At 46.6% G+C, this 21194-nt stretch overlaps 1 protein-coding gene across 1 annotated transcript in view; it reads left to right on the forward strand.

Annotated features, from left to right (window-relative positions):
* The first annotated feature begins 409 nt into the window (after positions 1-409).
* The window catches only part of EHD3 (EH domain containing 3), a 30301-nt gene continuing 9516 nt past the window's right edge, over positions 410-21194 (forward strand). Inside the window, exons 1-3 of the mRNA XM_014877442.2 lie at positions 410-964; positions 7642-7818; positions 12506-12603. Coding sequence (XP_014732928.1) covers positions 738-964; positions 7642-7818; positions 12506-12603 — 502 coding nt within the window. The 5' untranslated portion in view covers positions 410-737. The remainder of the gene's footprint in view (positions 965-7641; positions 7819-12505; positions 12604-21194) is intronic.

The raw sequence follows: 21194 nt of genomic DNA on the forward strand, positions 1-21194 counted from the left end.
GCCCAGAAAGGAGTGTCCCCCACTGCAGTATTCTACAACCATCTTATCACAATCCTGTGCCGTGTGCTCTGGGATGACCCTGCTCGAGAAGAGAGGTTGGACCAGATGACCCACTGTGGTCCCTTCCGACCTGACCCATTCTGGGATAGGTTGGAGACCCAGATGAGGCTGACAGTGCTCAGGAACAGCCGGTTCCTTCTCAGACTTGCACGGTTCATTTCAGACGATTTTTTTTTTCTCTATTTCGAAGGGAGGGGAGAAAGGAAATAAAATGGCGGCCGGGCTGAAATCCCTTCAACGGCCCCCAGGGGGCGTGGCGGGACCCGGCCCCTCCCGGCTGTCCAACATGGCGGCGCCCGGCGCGGCTTCACCCGCCGGGGACAACGGGCGGCGCCCGCCAGGAACGGCCGGCTTCCGGCGCCCGCCCCTTTCCTGGAGGGCTGGGCCTCCGCGCCATGCCCACGCCGGGAGCCGGCAGCGTGAGGGGAGGCGGCGCCCGCCGGTGCCGCTGGGCCAGGGCTGCGCGGACGAGCCGCTCCTTCAGCCTCCCGCGGGGACCGCTTTCTGGCTTGAAATCGCCGGCGCAGGTGGCGTGAGGGCGGGCGGCCCTTGCGGGTGGGCGCTGGAGCGGAGTGAGGCCCGCCCGGCCTGAGGGGGATGCGCGGGTAGCCCGCGCTCGCAGCCAGCCCAGCCCAGCCCCGCTGGTCGCCGCGGAGCTGGCGTCAGGAGGCCACAAGATGTTCAGCTGGCTGGGCACCGACGACCGTCGGCGGAAGGACCCGGAGGTGTTCCAGACGGTCAGCGACGGTCTGAAGAAGCTTTACAAGACCAAGCTGCTGCCTCTGGAAGAACACTACAAGTTCCACGAGTTCCACTCGCCCGCCCTGGAGGATGCCGACTTCGACAATAAGCCCATGGTGCTCCTCGTGGGGCAGTACTCCACTGGGAAGACCACCTTCATTAGGTAAAACCCAGCTGCCTGCTGCCTCCCTCCCAGACATGCCTGCACCCTCGTCGCCCGGGCACTGGGGTGGGGCAGAACGTGTCCCTGGCTACCTGTGCTATGCCTTGATTCCCCCTTCTGTAACCCCCCTTCGCGTCCCCTCCACAGCTTTTCATTGAAAAGTCACCTCCACTTAAACGCAGAGCGTTCCTTCGCAAGCACGGGGTGGTGTAAGATGTCCTATAAAACACCGACGTGGCAAAAAGTAGCCCAGGGCAGGGCTGAGGAGTGCAGGCAGGGCAGGAGTGTGGAGAGATGTGAGTCACTGGGGCCCTCCTGGCCGTTCAAAGTGCAAAGGCTTTAGGAAGCCTCGCGCGGGGCATCCCGTGCCTGCATTGCCCGGGCTGACCCTTGAAAAGAATGATAGCAGCCATTCTTTTCAATTTGCTGTAGCTTTTGAGTGGTGAGGCAGCTTTAAAGGGGGTGCTTCGGTTTCCTGTGGTCACTGTTATACGCTTGCCTGTGTCTGCTTTTTTCTGCACTGTCCCAGAGACAGCACTCAGAACCTAGTTAGAGAAGCATGTGTGCCTGTGCACAGAGAGACCTGCCCCTCTTCGGGGCTCCAGAAGTAAAGCCCTATTTTAACTTTGTCCTGCTCAGCCGAGATGCTGGGAGCAGCAAGTTCCTTTCGAATTGTAAAGAAAAAGCAGCTGCCAGCAGGTCTTTCATTTCGATGATGTGAAACTGTCGCAGAGGGGGTTAAACTTTTCCGGCTGGACTTGGTTGCAGGGATCGCTGTTCAGCCATGCTGCTAGTTGAACGTGCAGCAACCTTTCCCTTGGGATCATAGCTGAAGCTGCGCTGTCCGTGTTTCCTATGTGATTCATACGCTAAGCGTTAAATTCCAGCCTTTTTCTGGTGTGGCTGTGTTGAAATCTGTGGAATTACCCCAGTGTAGATCTGGACGTGAGCCACGGGCAGCCAGCCCTTTGTTCTACCAGTATTTCTCGGTGAAGGAGGGAGCTGCAGAGAGTAGAGAGAGGTGAATCAAATTGACTGTACCTCTAAAGGAATGACCTTGAGAAATGCAGAGGATTTTTTTTAATGTGCTGTAATATTCCTGCTGCTAAATTTTCTGGTCAAGAGCCAAGAACAGAGTACATTTCTGCTACCTTGGAATGTACCTGGCAAGCAAAGTTTAAGAGTTAAAAGGCTTTTCTCATTGAGCAAGTCAGGTGGATGGTGAAGGGGTGCAGAATACCCAAAGAAGCATTTTGCACATGTTTGCAAAGGGAGTTAGTTACTCTTATGAAAAATAGAGAGGAGAGCGCAATTGCCTGGTTCTACCCCAGATCTTTGTTCTGTGACTTGGTACCAAATCTATTTGGAAAGCTTTTTCTGTCTTTTGAGTTACAGAGCCTGAACATGAGGAATTGCTGCATTCCTGATAAGGCTGTCTAACTAAAGCATCTCTTCCTAATTCTTTTCTCTGGATTGCCAGCATCAGTGTTTCCCTGCAGTCTCACCTGCATGCTGTTAGCAGAGACTTCCTGTCTTTGCCCTTGTCTGTTCAGTGAAGTCCTTTTTCTGTAAGCCTCAGCTCCTTTTGCAGGACGTTTGGGTGCCTAGAGCCTGTTCCAGGCTGAAGAAGATTGAGTCTGTGCTCATATGGGATGGCAGCAACAACCTCTTTGCTGTCAGCAAGTGGATCTGAGCCTCTATGACAACTGCTTTTCATTCGTGCTTCTGTCTTCTCCCAGTTTTCTCCAGGCACGGGGCTGGGATGAACCTTCACAGAGATGATGGTCAAGCAGAAGTGACCAGGAGCTTTGGGAGCTTCACGGGAGTGCCAAATGGACCTTCCAGAAAGGAAGAGTCTTCTGTTTAAAATAGTGCCTAAGAAGGTGAAAGTTGAGAACTTTGGTAGAGCCCCAGGGTCTCTAACATAGAAGTGTGAGAGTCTGTTACTCCAGTTGTTCCCAGTCAAAGGCCAGACAACCTCATGTTGCTCGTGACAGGCTTCCAGTGTGAGCTTTCAGGCTCTGCTCATTAAAGAGCTGGGATAAACACCAGATTAGCATCCAGAGTTATTATGGGAAGGCAAGTGGGAGCTAAAGCTGAGAGCAGGGAGGAGTTAAAGGGGACTGGGGGAAGAGGTGGGAGGGTTGACAATTATTATGTCTTAACAGTAGAGTGAAGCAAGAAACAGCCTCTGGACGTTCTGTCCACAATCTTGTCAGGATGGGGGATAATTAGGGTGATCCTTATGTATCAATTCCACTCTTAAATTGCATCCTGCTTGTACTGCCATGCAATTTAGGGAGATGACTTAATGCCACTAAACAATCATGTGGAATTAACTCAGTTCCAGTTTACCTAGATCTCAAAACACCTTACCAAAAAGAGAAAAAAAAAAAAGAAGACCTTTAGTCACCTACCTAAGGAATGTCTGTCTTCCAAACATCTTTCCTTGTTTTGGGGAATCTGCAGTGAAACAAGGAAGAAATGGAAGGCTGTGAAGCACCTGAGCTGCAGCATCTTGCAGTGAGGCTGCTCTCTTGTCAGGAGCTGATGACAGAAAAAAAGGCAGTCAAGGTCAGCAGTGAGAAACATTCCTAAAGGCTGAGCCAGGGAAGAGGGAGGTGAGCTGTGTGGGTCAAAACCAGTGAAGTGAGACCAAAGCATGGCTTGTTTTCAGTGGAACCAGGCTGTTCCCTCTTCCACTTGCAGGGACACAAAACTGAGCCTTTCTGTGCTATGTGAAAGGTATAGCATTGCTAATGCAGCTTTTCCATTTCTGCTTCCTGCTGTATCATCTCTTTGTGCTCACTCCCATTTATCTACTCAGCCTACATTTGGCTGATGCTTTTCCACAGGGTTAGGGGCTGAAAGTCGGTGCTGGTTAGGGCAAAGCAACACCTCTACCTGGGAATATCTGACAGCCACTGCAGAATCTCACTGGAGCCTGCTTTTATAACATTGGTTTTTATGTTTCCTGTAAGAGGGTGGGAGTACAGGACAGAACATTACTCTCCTAATTAACTTAGGTTCCTTGGTCGTTTCTAAAAATAATCCTGGCTCAAGTCCAGCCATCCTGCTAATAAAATAAACAAGCCTGCCAGAGCCCTACTAACTGTCAACATAGCTTGCTTTTCTGGTGTCGCCACCCCTTCCTCCTACAGCTAATCATTTACACGTCCTGGCCTCTCCACACTGTTTGTCACAGGCCACACTCAGAGCTCTGGTGTGACCTCCCCGTGCGGCCCTGAACCTTTCATCTGTGTCTGCATCAGGCAGTTGTCACCATTTCCTCCTGCTCTGCCCTTCTTCCCGTTCAGCTCAGCTCGGCATCACCTCTGCTGCCACACTCAGCAGCATCCTGCAGGGCTGCTGCGTGACTCATCACGGGCAGGCAGCCCCTTCCCCCACATCCTGAGGCACTCCTGCCCAGGGAGCCTGGCCTCTCCTTACCGATTTCCAAATCCATCTGGGAAAGGCGACCCCAAGCTGGGCTAGCACTAAGGCAGCTTTCCTGCCCTGGCCCTTCGCAGGAATGGACAAACAGCATGCTGCTTCCAGCCACATACCGACTGCAGACACTGCTCTGAAAAGCAGATTGGTCAAAGAAGACCTATTCCCCTGGGGTACTCCACAGACTTCCCTAACCTGGCTGGAGGTCACTCCCCCAGGCCTTTGAAGGTGTTCAGCAGCTCAGCTTAAGGCCTGCAGCACTGGCAGAGGAAATTACTTGCTAGTGGTTGGTGTTTTCCACAGCTGTTGTTTGCTCTTCTCTCCCAGAAATCCCCACAACTGTGACAACTGCCAGTTGTTCTTTAGCTTGCCTCTGGTAGCCAGGGCAGGCTGTGTCACTGCTGAGCAGAGGTGCCTTCCCCCCATCGGCCAGTGTCAATACAACCCCTTGTATTTGTCCTTTGCATAATGAGATTCTTGTGCTGCTGACACCCTGCTGCACAATGTACCCAAATCTCCCAGAGAGCCTCACTTAAAATAGATGCTGTGATGGTGGGCAGTACAAATCTTCATCTCTCTGCTTTCCTATCACTTGTTGCACATAAGTCAATAACGTTGGTGTGTACTGTTTCTTTTGTGCTTTTGTTGGGATTTTTTTGTTTTGTGTTTTTTTTTAAGTCTTGCACAAGGAATAAACACAGAAATGCTTTGAAACGTTAGCTGAATGGAGCTGTGATAAAATTCTTCAAGCAGGCTGTCTGAAGGAATGTTGCTATTATGCACAGGACTTTTGGTTAGATTTTCTGGGAAGCTTTATTTATAAATAATAAACAACTCCCTGCCCTCAACTATGTTTTACTTCTGCTCAAAAGCTGTCATATTAACATTCATTTTAGGCCTCTAAAGACGAAAAGAAGGTGGCTATTACAGCAAGGCTGCACCCTGACATTGGGAGTAAGGGGCTTATCTCAAAAGCCCTTCACTTGTTGTATTTGACAGTTGTTAACACTGCTTATTTCTTTTGTCTCTAGTATTCAAATGGGGAGAATGTAAAGATTTATTTCTATGGATTCAGTGAATTCCTATCTGTGTAAGGCCACTGGCTTGACAGCAGTGTCCCATCAGGGGCTAGTGTTTGAATTGCCATCTAGGAGGCACAAGCTTAGTTCCCTGAGTCTAACCAAGTGGCTTCTAAACTAGCAAATAGTTGTCCAGTGTAGAGCTTCCCAGGGAACTGAGCCAAGAATGTTCATATGATAGTCTACAGAGCCCTTGGTGGGAGAGAAGTAGCCCCTTCTTGTTCTCAGGTGCTTCAACTAGAGAGGGGTTACTGTGGCTGCCAGGAAGGTACACTGTGATCACCAGCCAGAGAGGTGGCACACACCAGCACTACCTGCAGTCTGCTTTTCTTAAGTAAGCAGCCACTTTTATAGGAAAGTTTCTTTTTAGAGAAACTCCTACATAAGGTTTAGATAAATAGGATCTATCCACCTTAGTATCCACCTTAGGTGGTCAGAGGGATGCTATCTTCCTGGATTATTTCAGATCTTTTAGGAGCTGCTCAACAGCTGCTGTTGCATCTCAGAGTTCTGCAACTAAGAAGAGTCACTTTTAGTGGCCTTCTGGTGAGCATGGGACTTGGAAATCACTTGGAACAAAAGATACAAGAAAATACATGATAAAAAGCCAGTAAAGGAGATGTGGTCATCTCCTAAGGGAATTATAGATATCATTTGTGGTGGTATTCTTGTTGCAGTATGAGTAGCCAGATAAGTATCAGTGATTTGTCCTGGGTATACATTTGATTGTTTTGTCTCTAGATCCAGTTGATTTGCCTTGCCCATTGGGAACTGAAGACACGTTTGCTGACACGATATCAATAAATTGCCTGCACAATTTTTTTGTTGCTCTTTAAGCACTGGATAGTGATTACCTATGTTAAAATGACAGTGAAAGTAGGAACCCCTAAGAAGTTATCACAAGCATTCATGCCAGTAGTCCTATAGTCCCTCACACAGAGACTTCCCTCACTAAGACTCACCTGAGTGAACCAATTCTAGTGCTTAGACATACTGGTCTCATGAAAAAATCTCCAGTCCTTCTCCTATTTCCTTTTCCACATCCCCATAATCTAGTTTTGACATCACAGCGATTCTGAAATAATCTTCGTACCTACTAAGGATTAGGTCAAAGCAGTGGAAGAGGGAGTGCCAGCTACCTTGTGGCAACAAGCAACACATTATTTTAAACTTCCATAGTCTGGCAGTCATTTTATTCTTCCTGTAACTAGCCAGAGTTTATCACTTGTCACCTCTGACACCATCCCATATGGAGAACTAGACCAGTTCTAGCTACCTTCTGCAAGCCACATGGACATAATGGTCTTAGTTTTCAGCACAGGATTAGCAGGTGGTTTTCTGCACCCACACACACACAAACACAGGCCTGACCTCAGTGATAGCATTTGGCACCTTCGTGAGCCAAAGGGAACTGTCCCTTGCACACACCATTGACCCACCCTGAATTTGGCAGCCCTACAACCCTGCGGGTGACTATCTTTCCCTGAAATTTGCCAAACTACCTTCAGGAAATAATAAGGGATGCTGTATTTACTGTGCTATCTAGCTGGATACATAGCTTGGAATATACTCCCCCACCCACGTGTGTAGCGTTCAATATGCTTGAGCAGTTTGTAGTGCAAACCTGTGGCTGCATTTCAGAAGCACACAAGGACAGAGGCTGAGACTTCAGTCAAGTGCAGGGGAAGTTGGCATTTAAGCAACTGATTTGGACTGGAGGCTAAACACATTAGTTGGATGAGTCTGCCGAAACAAGCGGCAGTGAAGTAATTGATATTGGCACCAAGAGCCAGTAGAGTTTCAGGATTAACCCTGTGATTGCAGTGGACTGTTTTTACTTTGCTGTGCTAAATCTGCTCCAAATGTCTTGAGGATTGAAGTACACAAAATGATGCAACGTGATGAGAATCTCTTCCTAGCAGCTATAATCATCTCAATTTCTTAATCCACCTTAAATGAGCTTTCAGTGTTGAGATCCTAAGTAGAAAAGCTACCAAGACATTTATCAAACAATTCAGTGGCAGTGCTAAAAATAATCTCAGAAGGATCCATGCTTTTGAGCTTCATAATTGAACTGCAATCTTCAGTACAACTCATTTAGGACTTAGCAGCTCATGTCTAATGCCAACACCCTGTTTTCTCTTACAGGTACCTGCTGGAGCAGGATTTCCCAGGTATGAGGATTGGACCAGAGCCTACAACTGACTCCTTTATAGCAGTTATGCAAGGAGATGTGGAAGGAATTGTTCCTGGAAATGCACTGGTGGTGGATCCCAAAAAACCATTCAGGAAACTCAACGCCTTTGGCAATGCCTTTTTGAACAGGTCAGTACTCAAGAGCTCTCTTGTTCTGCACAGTAAAGTTAGAATCTAATGAGCAACACAACAAGTAATGTAAAGGGATAAGGCACTTCTTTTCCTCCCATCCACATGGCTGATGCAAAGCCGGTCCATTCCTACCAGATGCACATAGGTCAGTTGCTGAAGGGCTGATAAATTCAAGTGTGACAAACCTTCATTTTACTTGAACAAAAAAAACAAAAATGACATCACAGCCTACACTCATCCTACAGGACACTAAATATCTTCATTATACTTGTTCTCCCCTGCTTCAGTATTTCTAGCTTCTTCCATTTGTAATCAAAAGCAGGCACTCTCTTCCCGTGCCTTATACATACAATCTCAAGTGCAAATTGATGACAGGTCTAAAGCATTTCCCGTAAAAAGGAGTAACCGGGTGTTTGGACAGTGGCTCTGTGACATGAGGAATATAACCTTTCCATTCCCTAGACCCAGCCCAGCCATAGGGAGGTTTTGGATCTAGGCCTTGCAGGAAGCCAGCAGCACACACCCATATCCTAGATGAGCACAAACTGTGCTGCAGAAGGCAACAAACTGACTACACCCATCATTGACACCTTCCCCTTAGCACAGTGTAGGAGACACTGGAAACATGGCAGCTGCTCAGCCAAACAGCCAGGAAAGTTGGGCTGGGTTCTGGCTCCCATTCATCTTCCAGGTTTAGGGAATGACTGTCCAGAGGGTGCAGCATCTCCTTCCAGCACTGACCTCAGGAGTGCTGGTGTAGGCTGCAGCAAGGCAGAGAGGGGGCCTGCAGAGAAGCATGGGGAGAAACTTGCTGGCAGGAGAGGGACCTAGCTGGAGTCACTGCTGTGTGCAGTACCTCAGGGTGACAGGAAGAGGTATCTGATCACTGCACAGGAGCATCATTCAAGTACATCAACATGGTCCTACACCAGAGAGACTTTGAGAAGTTTTTGTCATTTCATAGGGCCCAGAACATCTCCGCTTGACCAGGTTAGGTCAGGTGACTGCCCACTCTCTACACCAGGGCAGAATGGTTATTTGCCTGAAGAGAATAACAGGCCTCTTGCCTGGAGTGCAGAAATCATGGATGAAGAGGACATAATTCAGAGCAGCTCAGCTGATAGCCAAGAACAACCACAGCTGGCAGACAGTTCACTGCAGAGAAGGAACATTAGGCCACGCATGGGGGGCAAAAAAGCAAACACTTCTGAACTAGCGTGATGGATGTGTCCTGAATGCAATTTGCTTCTGATACAGCAAGGGATCTCTGCATACATTAGCCCAGTTCAGTTTCATGCTGTGCTCTTGTTATGCTTCTTCTACTCTTCCTTCTTCTGAGGAAAGAGTCAAGCCTGTGCCTGTGCAGACAGCAGGGCAGAGGGACACAGCAGTGATTCAGCAGCAGCATAAATGCAGTCCTAGCAATGCAGGGAGTAGCCACAGCAGCTAATGACATCTTTCTCTTGCTGACATGAAAGAAGAGGGGGTAATGGTTTCTAAACTGACAGAGGAGACACGCTAAGGGGTACTGGCTCAGCTGTGTGAGCATCACATGCTGAAAATGCAGATGCTAATGCCCAGCTAATTAGGAAATTAAACATATGCAAGAGTTGACTCAGAGGGCCAGAAATTTAGCAGATGTAAGTCCTGGTGCACCCACTGGACCAGATCAGGCCACCTACACTTAATTCTCCAGTGGGCCTGGCTTCTAGGCTAGGACAAGCAGAGCTATCTCTGCCTTGCACATACCTTGCTGCTGCTATATATATGCCAAGGCCCTGACCTCAGTTAGGAGGCTGTAAGCAAGAAATTTGCAGAAGGGAGCTAACCTCCAGGGGCCACGCCTCTAAGCTGAGATAAGAGCGGCCACGGGGAAGTCTGCTTTGCCCATGGATGGTTAAAGGTAACACTCGACTGTGAGCGTCAGTGGAAAGGAAGAGAGCAGCATGAGGCAGTAGCATTCACACAGGCCAAGCAGGTCTTGGCTGAGAGGTGGCAGCCCACAGCACTGTGTCCTGTGGGATGCATAGGCTGCTGCTCCAGGAGTGAGCATGCACCTTTAGCTGGGACTCCCTCCCCAGCAGAGACTGGGATCTGCTGCTTTCCAGGGAGCAAGGGAAGACAGCAAGGTACAGTCAGCATTTGGCTGGGAGACAAGCAAATTGTGCTGATCAAAGTCTGTATCCTCCCTCTCTCCATTCCCAGGAGATGGAGCACCTGCCCATGGCTGAAATGGGGATAGCAGGTCTGCAGAACCCTGTCTCTTGTCTGCTCTTCTTGCCCCAGGTTGTTCCCGGGCATTGAGAGGAGGGTTTGTTTTCCTTTCCCCAACTCTGCTGGCCAAACCCCACCCCTAGGAAGATTCCAGAGAGATGAGAAGTTGCACCTTGTTATCTGGAAGATTTGTTTGGCACCAAGAGCCTGGAGCAAAATCAGGAATCTCACCCATTACTTTTGTATCATATTGACTAGGTTGCAAGAATTCCCCTACCCGCAAAGTCTGTTTTGGGAAGCTAAGGTGGAGTCAGTCCTGGTTTTGTGTTGTAAACAGCAGGAGTGGTAGATAACATGTTACTCCTTCAGCCCTAAGCTCTGCCTGTAGAGGTAGTGAAACTCTAGTTTGGCATGATGTTCTACCCTTCATATGGCCCCAAACAGAATTAGGTCGAGCTCCCTGAGGTCCTTCAGTTCTGCTGGGACAGCCGGAGGGCAGCAGTCTTAACTTTGCCAAAAGAGCCAGAATGCACTCCCTCGTGCTGGCCTCTGACCTTATATCTGAAATCTCCTGTAGAGTACTTTTCCTAGACAAACTGGTGGAAAATCCTCCTGCCCTATTTAATATTACAGCACAAGGAATACTCAGGGCTGGAACAATGAAGAGCAAACCTGGGTTGGCAGGACAAGGGAGTAACATGACCTCTTGAGCCTTTTATTCTCTGCTACTGTGCCTGGAACTCAACAGGATAATCAAGCCAGTCCCTCTCTTTGATATGAGGTATTACACATTCAGAAACGCTCCCTGTTGTCACCTGCCAAGCTGGTGTGGGGGATGTGGGAAGATGTGGTCTGAAATAGTTGACAGCTTAGGGGAGGAGACACTCTTTAACCCATGAGGATTCACTCTTACCAGGATCTTCTTGGAGTCATACAAGTAGAGCAATTGGGTTGTGGCATAGCCTGGAGGAATTCAGAGGTGCAGGGGCTTCTGCAGAACCTGAGACTCAACCAGAGCACTACAGGGCCACGTCTGCCTTGGCTGCACTGAGTGGTCCTTGTGCCAGCTCCCATCCTCTGTGGTTCTGCCTCCTCCCACAGTAACATGTTTTTTGTGACAGGATGTCACACCACCCTATTAATATGCATATGTATACACACACCTCTATCCATGAAATGCTACCAGGAGCTACAGAAGCAGATTTTTACTGTCCTTTGCTGTTACTAGCAACTGAAATAGATGAGCTACAGCCCACAAAGCACAAGTGACTCTTCTTAGGCAGTGATTTACATAGATACAGAATGGAGAACAACTAGCTAAAGAGCAATTACACATAAATGGAGCTGCAGAGGGGGGAGCAGTGAATTACAAAGTGAATGTGAGTTAACATGTCATACTGCTGCTGAAAAAGCAAACATGTCACTGAGATGTATAAACAGGACTGTCAACTCTAAGAGATAAGGAGCAATCAATCCTCTGCTCACCATTATCAGGGCCATGGCTGGAGTACGTCAGCTTGTGGCATGGCATCATCCTGAAGAAATATGTGGAGCAGTTTAAGAGGACCCAAAGGAAGGCTGCAAGGGTCTTCAGGGATTTAGAAATGAGCTGGAAAGGCAGCTAGAGAGAACTGAAGGAGATAGGAAAAAGAAAAAAAACAATCACAGAGCTGTTTTCTACAGAGGAAACACTGAGGGGAGCAGGATGACAACAGTGTACATTGTGACTAGAGGGGAAAAATAAATAATTTTCCACATCTATTGCGTTTGTGACTAGGGGCATTATAACATATGAAATTTAGATTAGACATTAAAAAAGAGGATTTACTGTAAAGGTTATTAAGTAATGGAGTAGACTCACAGCAAATGTTGGTGAGCCTGCATTGTTAGGGATTTGAAGAACACTTTAGACAAATAACCTGACTGATCCTGCCTTGAGGCGGGAGGATAGACTGAGCAACCTCTTGGGATCTCATGCTGCCTATGCTTTACCACTTCCATGGTGCAATAATAGTACACTTTTTGTCTGTTTAAGACCAGATTTGAAGGAGAACAAAAGTCCTACAGCATTGCTGATTATTTTTAAAGCAAATTATTTCAGTTCACTTGAGTTCAGGACTCTACAGGAGAATGCTTAACCAAAGGAAAACAAATACCACTCTTGTTAAAATCTAAACAGCACATAAATGAAAACCCAAATGTTTTCATAATTCACAATTTGGGGGCCCCATATAAAAAAACCTGTCATAGGACATGACTGAGACCCATGTTCCAGAGGCAGCAAAATAGAGAAAAGTGCTTAGTTCTAGTTTCTTTCTCATTTCTTTAAGTAACAGTAGCTCCAAGCTCCAGCCAAAGACTTGAGAGATTAGAGTCTAGCTTGTCCCATGCTGCCTGTGATGTTCAGAACATCATAAGTATGTTTTACCTTTTTTAATTTTTTTTTTTAACACGGTTATTTTTGACACAGGTTTGTCTGTGCCCAGCTACCAAATCCCGTATTAGAAAGCATCAGCGTCATTGATACACCAGGAATCCTTTCTGGAGAAAAGCAGAGAATTAGCAGAGGTAAGTCCCAAGTTCAGTTCTTTTCTAAATGACAGTAATGTAAACCAAAGGAACTCTATATGATTTTCACTTCAAACTAGAAAGCTGTGGATACAAGCAGTGGTAGGAGCCTCTCAGAGCTACAGCATGATTTTGCAAATGGAGACCAAAGGGACCTGGTTAATCTATTATTAACCATTAGAAGATTTCAGTGTTTTCAGGGAAGGCTGCTGAAAAGGTCAGCAGTACCTGTGTCACAGTCCAGTATTTCCCCATGGAACAGATTTCTATCAGAGTCAAGTAATACCTGTCTGCTTTACAGAAACAATTGCTTTCAGTGGCTTACTGATGATCCATAGCTGAAGCCCCCATTGTAATCAATCTGGTTTCTTGCACTGGCCAAGCTTCCTAAATCTAGTGCAGGAGGATTGGGTTTAAGAACCATTGGCATTCAAGTTCCTCATTGCAGTGGGGAATCTGGAAAGCCTTTGGACACTAAATCATAAAATCCTAGAGTAGGTTAGGTTTGAAGGGGCATTAAAGATCCTCTAGTTCCAACCCCCTGTCATAGATAGAAGCACCTTCCACTAGATCAGGTTACTCAAAGCCCTGTCCAGCCTGGCCTTGAACACTTCCAGAGATGGGGCATCCACAGCTTCTCAAGACAAGCTGTGCCAGTTCCTCACCACCCTCACAGTAAATAATTTCTCCTCAATATCCAGTATAAGCCTACCCTTTTTCAGATTCCCTTTGTCCTGTCAGTACAGACCCTTGTAGCTGGAGCTGAGGAATAGCATAGAGTCTCTTAGTGAACTTCTGAGGTCACTCTCAGACTCACCCTTTGAAGTTGACAACATCTTCGTACTTTAAGCTTAACCCCTGTGGTCACTGTCTTGCTTCCTAAGGTGATGGTGGCATAGCTTGCATTTCTGGAAGGTTCTTTAGATAAAGCTGGGAGCTCTGCACCATTTCATTGGAAGAAAGCCAAGAGCAGTAATCTCAGCATTCAGGTTTGAGATCAGTTCTCATGCATACTGCCAATTAACAGTGCACACAGTTGAGTTTCAGCAGCACAGGCTCTACCCCAAAGTGCTGAGGCCTTTCCCGTATTTCCATGTTCTGCCCCATAAGATTTCAGATGACTCATGACTTTCCAAGTCCTATGACACTTTTGCATTGAAATTTTTCTTGGAGACCTCCTTTCTTCTTTTAATTGAGCAGCCACCTTGCACAGAGTCAGGTCTTGTTTGTTTTGCTGGGATTTTCCACCACAGGAACCTTAGCTAGTAAACAAATGTCAATAAAGTACAGCTACAGTTCACAAAAAACCCTCAACATTAACCTTTTTCAGTGTGGGCCTTTGCACTGCTAGGGGATCAGAAATTCCAAGGTGTGCCAGCCTTTATGAGAAGGTTGAAAAATATGCTGTGCAAGCATTCCTTCCCTCAGCAGAAAGTGTTATGGAGATGAAAAAGAATTGTATTATGTGTGTAGACCTTTTCCAGTCAAAAAATGCCACTGAAAGCAACCACTTCTGGTGTGGAACTATCACAGTGAAGGAAACTTGCTTAGGAGGAAGTATTTTTGTTATTAAAAAAATTAAAAAGTGGTAAAGGTGAGTAATTTCAAGCTCCGTATCCAAATCTCCTCACTAATTCAAGTGCTGACATGTCTTGCAAGATTTTCTTGCTTTTCAGCTGTTTACAGAACTAAAAATACCCTCCTGCAAAATACACTGGCACTTCTTGCTGCTCCTTCTGCAAAAATTTCTCTGTCAGCTTTCCAGTGGGTCTTGGTGTCCCATTCTAGAGCCTGTCAGTCTGATCCTTGTTGCTGGCAAAGGTCATGGAACTGATCATCATCCTGGATCAGGCCAGACAGCACAAGCTTATGAAAGGCAGGTCCTACTTGACCAGCCTGATCTCCTGCTGTGACAAGGTGACCCATTTCCTGGATGAGGGAAGGCTGAGGATGTTGCCTACCTAAACTTCAGTAAAGCCTATGCCCCTGTTTCCCTCACATTCTCCTGGAGAAACTGCTCGTGGCTTGGATGGGCACACCCTTCTCTGGGTGAAAACCTGTCAGGATGGCCAGGCTAAGAGTGGTGGTGGAAGGAGTTAAATCCAGCTGGAAGCCAGTCACTAGTGGTGTTCCCCAGGGCTCAGTACTGGGGCCAGTCATGTTTAATATCTTAATCAATGATCTGGACAAGGGGATTGAGAGCACCCTCAGCCAGTCTGAAGATTACACCATTCTGGGCTGGAGTGTTGGTCTGCTGGAGGATGGGAAGGCTCTGCAGAGGAATGGGTAGAGGAATCTGAATGGATGGGACAGATCAATGGGCTGAGGCCAGTGCTGGGTTTACAGTTGGATTCAATGATCTTAAAGATCTTTTCTAACCTAAACAGTTCTATACTTCCTGCAGCTACTCTAATAAATGCCAGCAATGCCAGAACATGCTTAAAACACAGCCTTGCACTGTTACAAAAGTCACTGGTGTACTTTAACCCAAGCCAATAATGCCTCTGCAAACATTTGGAAACAGCTGAGGAGGCTAAAGGGGAGTCCCAATTCTGTACATTTTTGCAAGCTATACATGTTTGTAGAACTGGAGGCCTGTCTCAGCATGTGGAACAGGTTCTTCCTGGACAAATTCTCTGCCCCCTGTGCAATTAAGTGCACTTAGGGCAGAAAATTGGCACATTGGCCCTGTGACTACAGTGTGTGGTCATTCGACCCTTTTGCCAGAAGGCAACTCTGTATGGAGTACGGCCTGATCTCCTGATCATCCTGCCATCCCGGGAATTTGCTCTGCTGTATCTCCAGCCAGACAAGGGGGCTGTCACGACCTGTCAACTAATCTAATCACAGCAGTTAAATGTACAGTGTAGGTGGGACTATTTACTATTTATTTATTGTCACTATTTATATCCGGGACAGACTGAAAGTGATCATGTGGGCCAAGTCAGATGACCTTGCAATAAATACAGGACAAGATCTTCATCTGGTTTAGGTCAATATGGCTTTGTTGAGGCTGGGACAACTCCAGCAATTTCTGTCTACAGGGAGCAGGAAGAGTCAAAAGAGTGCTGAGGTGCCTGTGTTTAGCAAGGGCTGCTGCCGGGCATTGGCTTGAGCTTATCTTGCGGTGTTTGAAAGGGAGTACTCACCTCCCAGCTCACATGGAAGAGGAATAGGAAAAAGTGGTGAGGCTGACACCTCTGCCACCAAGCTTACAAGCCAGCTGACTTCGTTAGCAAGTTGGTTTTGGAGGCAGATAGAGCAGTAACATGGTCTAGGCAGAAAACAAGACAGGGCTGACACAACAAAATTCTTCCGCTCCTTCTATACCTTCCCAGCCTGCTCTGGTTTCACTTGGGAATGAAGCAATACCTGTGGGAGTCCTACAGAAGTTTTCCTAACTGCTTGGAACAGGAATGCTTTTCTTACCTTAGAAAGATAAGCATCTTACCTTTCTAAGGTTAAAAAGGTAATTAAGGTGCTTACCTTAATGCTTAGTAGGTTCTAAGAGCCTCAGACTGGGGTACTTGGGATGCGATGTCAGGGAAGAGAGTAGATAGTGAAGCAGCAATCTATTATAAATTTGAGGGGGAAAGTAAAGATGTAAAAGATGTGGCAGGCTTTCCCAGCCTCCCCATCCCATGAGAACCAGCAGCATTTCTAAAAATAGGAAATTCCTCTCAATGGGAACATCACAAGTCTGTCTCCTTCCCCATTAGATGTCAGGATCATTAGTTAATCTATATAGTGTCAGCTTAGCAGAATACCATGCTGTCAAAGCTTAGCAATCCATGAGAGCCACCTTATACCCCTGAATTTCAAAGCAGTAGCTGTTCCTGTTATTGCATCCATGTTTCAAAGGGCAGGAGCAAGGGAACAGGGTTTAAAGGATTGATTCAGGGGCCAAGTCTGGGTTCTGAAGCTTCTCACTTGTCTGAACTCAACTCTGAATTAAATTCACTGCCTTGTTGCTGTTAAAGATGACAGATCTGACAGTCCCTTCACAGCCAGTGTGTGCACAAGCACAAGGTGCTGGTGTTAGTGCTAGCAGCACTCAGTCTCCTACAGCCAGCAGCAGAGCTTTGCAAATGGCTACTAAGCTTTGCTCCAAGGAATGCTGTATAATCCGAGGAAACAAAGCTCTGAGCTGGCTCTCTTCCAGGACTGCATGACCATAAAGGGCCCCCCTTCCCCCACAGACCAGCCCATGAATTTTCCCAGTAGCAGAACTGCAGGTTTAGGCTTGTCAAGCAATTGAGGATGATGCAGTCTGTCATAGCTGAAGTGCACATCCCTTTGACATGCAGTGACATCACCAGCACTGACACAGCAGCTGCTGCTCTCAGGCTCTCATCAAAAGTGTAGCCAAAAAGCTGCCTGCACTGATTTGACCTACTGAGCTCCTGACTCATGCACTACTTTGTAGTGGGCACCCACGGTGTCACAGGTGTGGTAGCCAGACTTCCTAGGATGCACAGGCGTCATTTACAGGCTTTATGGGAAATGTTTCCAGGATGTCCTGGACCAAAGCATCCTGTCTGTCACTGCTTCTGTGTTACCCTTGCCTGGAAGGCAGCCATTTCTCTCTTGATCTTTTTTTACAGACTGGGCCATGAATCTATGTCTGCATTTAAAGAATTAATGATTGCATTGCCTTGTCCCTTGCTCTGTGTCGTTTTTGGTATTTATTGTTTCTAGGGGAGCATGAGGCTGCAGAGATGCCTATAGGGGAGGTGTTTGTACCAAAGCAGCACAGTCTTGTCTGATTTGACAATTTGATAATAATACAAATGCCATCCACTTGCAAAGCACTGTACTGGTGTCACATAATGAGCTCAGGCCAGCCTGCTGGGGGGGAAAATTAGGAGGGGATGACTGTACTGATATAAATGAGGTCAGAGGGGAGGGCCACAGATCAGTCATGCAGAGCCAAGACAGGAGCGAGGACTTCCTCATAATTCATCACCTTGTGCAGTCTGCCCTGCTGATGGAGCCACCTGGCAGCAGGAACTCTTATGCTTCAGTGGCAGTGCCATCCCTGAGGGCTGAGCTTTGCACGCTCTGCTGCCCATCTGTCTCGACCTACATCTGCCCTGAGCTGAGCAGTTCCAGTCTGCCAAGTTCGGTGACACCTTGGCTGAGCTGTATTTGATCCTTCTTCTGGGGCAGTACTTCCTGGATATATCCTGAACACTTACTTTATATTCACTCTATATTCCACTTTCTCCCTTTCCTGCATTAGCAGTGACCACAGGGTCTTAGCCAGGACATAAGGACTGCCAGTGTCATTCCCCATTGGCTTTCTTTCCAGTATACACTATTCCAGCATTTTCCCAGCCTTCTACCAGTTCCATTCTGGCTTCAGTACAGTCTTAAGCATCCCATAACCAAGGGAAAAAACCTTATCAACTAGCCTCACCCTTTTCCTGGGAAAGTAGAATTCCCAAATGACCAACAGCTTCAGCACCAGAGACATTTAGTCACTCACCAGTCTGACAGCAAGAAGAAAAATGCTAATAGCAACAGTCTTGGGCAGTGCAGAGCTCTCAGCCTGGCTGTGTCTCAAATAGCCATGCTTGGAAAAAAAGGACAAACACCAAGGGAATTGATGTTCTCCCACTTCATGCAATGCTGTTTAGGGTACAATGGCAACAAAAAATATTTTTTTCTGAGGAGCTTTGTCACATGTGTTAGCAACAGCATGATAGAAACTAAAGGCATCCACCCTGAAAGCCTCTAAAAAGGAGGCATTTCAAATATTTGCTATAATACTCCCCACTGGTGATGTTTGCTTATATTCTGTATTTCATTCTGCCTGGGAGGGTGAAAGTGCACTGGGTAGTTTTGACTTTCCAGTTCACCTCCATTACAGCTGCTCTGCCAGCCTGCCTGATTTTATGACAGTCTTACTTAACACATACTGTCCCACTGAAATGCTCAGCTCTTACAGTCACACTGTTCTGCACTTCCTCTTAAAAACAACACAAAAATGAGAAGAAAATCTGTACAGTTCTCATTTTTATTTGTAGAAATATGTGAAGCCATGAGCCTAACTCTTCTGACCTGAAAGCAGCATGCAAATAAAAGATTATATTTGGGATTTGAGAAAGCCAAACCATTATTTTATTTAGTATAGGAGGAGGGGGAGAGAGGGACTATCTCCATGATTAGGGTTGGAAATACTGATATGTTTTGCAGTTCCAGAACTGCAAGAGCAAAAGAAAGTAGCACAAAAGAACAAGATTAAATGGCTGCACAGATTTTTTCTATTCTCGTTAACATACAGCAAGCATTTAATTTGTGTTACTAAACAAGTCTGATTTTTACAACAGCTGTGCAGCTTGTCCATTTGTTGTGCACTGTGCACTCCAGAAATATTCTAAGTATCTATTGCATTGAGGGAAGATGGTCATGCCATCAGCATCTCATCAATTTGCATTGTTTTTGCCCATCATGCATTCTTTCAGCATCCTGAGTAACAATGGAGAAGGAATGTGTTTCCTGGTCACTGGGAGCTGTCGGTTACTGCTGGCCATTTCAGGCCAGCTTTTCAAGCATGATTTCTCCTGAAATTTAAAGTATGAATGCAGAAGAATTCAGTTTGTTTGGATGCTATAGTATTGCTATAGTATCAGAATTTGTTGTTTGGATGCTATAGTAAAAAATCTTTCTTGGAATCCCACTACACATCAATGCTGCTATACACTGACTTCTCTGGAAAACTTGGCCTGTGTTAAGGTGCCTTCTGCGATCTCAAAATCTGTCTAGAAAACTGTTTTGAGAATTGGCTCAAGTAGCAGGTAACCCTCAGGCCCATCTGTCACAAGTGGCAAAGATACAAAGTTGTAGATGGGACAAGTCCCGGCTGTGTGTACACAAGAGCTAAACAGGCTGTTTATAGGGCAACTTAGCTCTGGACAGTGCTCTCCTCAGTTTTGCTCCACCTGAGCTGAATGTGCCTAGTGAGGTTTTGTTCACTTTCCAGTGACATAAAGTGAGAGCCCCATCAGGCTCCCAGTCTCTTTCCTACCTTGAAGCCCTTGCAGTAAACAACATGAAAGCAACAGGCCATGCAATCTGGCACTCCAGGTACTGGTTAATGTAAATGTTAGCATTGTTGCTAGCTCAGATCAGAGATCTGCTGTGCTTTGAGTCCTTTTGCCTTTGCTTTGGAAACCTTAAAGCCTCCAAAATGTATTTAATGTTTCCATTAGTTCTTGGTACAAAGGAGGAGGAAATGTGGAGCACTGGCAGGAGGATGTAGCTCCCAGTGCTCTGAATCAGCAGCTCCAAGACAGATTATTTCTTTGAGTATAGGCACAGGCAGAAGTGATTGGCAAGCTGGGCCTGCTCTAGAAATTAGGACATGCGACATTCAAATAAATCTTTTCATCCCAAAGGCCTTCTGCGTATTTCCCAACACACCCACGGATGTGCATTACAGGAATCTCTTTATATTCCCTTGGAAGGCAGCCACTTCCAGAGAGGAGTATGGCAGCTTTTTACACAGGTGTTTTAGGATGAGCTGCAGTGAGGTGTATCCAGTACCCATCACTTGCTTTTTGTCATCCCTTCTGTCCTCTCCTTGCTGGCACCACCAGCTCCTCACCTCAAGAGAAACTTGTTCAAATCCTTGTTCTTCCACCCGGTCCCAGCTGTTTCCTCTCTGATACTCTTACTCTTTTCTCTCGAGGGCACCATTACTCTCTGGGTCTCATAACAGCCACCCAACACAGCCTCCCACTCACTTTGTGTGTCCTCAAAGGGATGTGTCACTTTCCTCTCCCTCCCCTCATTTTCTTCTGACCTTCCTTCTCCTTTGCTTACAGCCATCTGTCACATTTGGGTAACACCTGCCCCTCCTGGCACATTCTCCCCCTCCAGTGTGGGCTGCCTGCTTGTTTTGCAATGACATAAGTCTTCTTCCCTGGACTCTGAAGGGCTTTCAGGCAGGACATCATTGTGACCAGTTAGACTAAGCCTCAAAACCCTCTTATTTGATTATAAAAATTTATATCATAAGCTTCCTGGAATGAGCATTCATTTCCTTTCATCTCCCCAGAGCTGTCCCCTCTCTAGGTAGTCAGTGTTCAGCATGTCAGCTGTCCCATCTTTGGATGTTGTCCTCAGACAATCAGAGCCAGTGTCCCATTTGACAAATCAGGACACTGCCATAAAACTCTGCCTTAGAGTGGCACAATCTGGTAAATCTTTCATCTCTATGATGAAAGATAACACCAGCTTTAGAAAGGTGAGAAGGAAGCTCCCAGTGACTAATATTCAGCAGGAAAGAGGTGAATTGTTAAAAGCAGCAGCATGATTTACAGCAGTAATAACAGCAAGCTGTGAAATACCTGGTGCAAAACAGCAGCTTTGGGGTTTTTAGCACTTCTTGATCTCACTGTTCCCATTCAACCCCCCCGAACTCCAGTACCACAGGACCTGTGGCTATGGTTCCACAAGACAGGAAATCAGTAGTATGCTTGCTACCAGTAAAAAAAATAGCACAAACAAAACAAACCTAAACCAACAACCAGTGTAGCTACATGGTGAGAAATGCTGAACCAGTGCATGCCCACTCCTTGCTGGTT

Source organism: Sturnus vulgaris, chromosome 3, assembly GCF_052056855.1.
Source record: "Sturnus vulgaris isolate bStuVul1 chromosome 3, bStuVul1.hap1, whole genome shotgun sequence".
In the NCBI taxonomy this organism is placed as follows: domain Eukaryota; kingdom Metazoa; phylum Chordata; class Aves; order Passeriformes; family Sturnidae; genus Sturnus; species Sturnus vulgaris.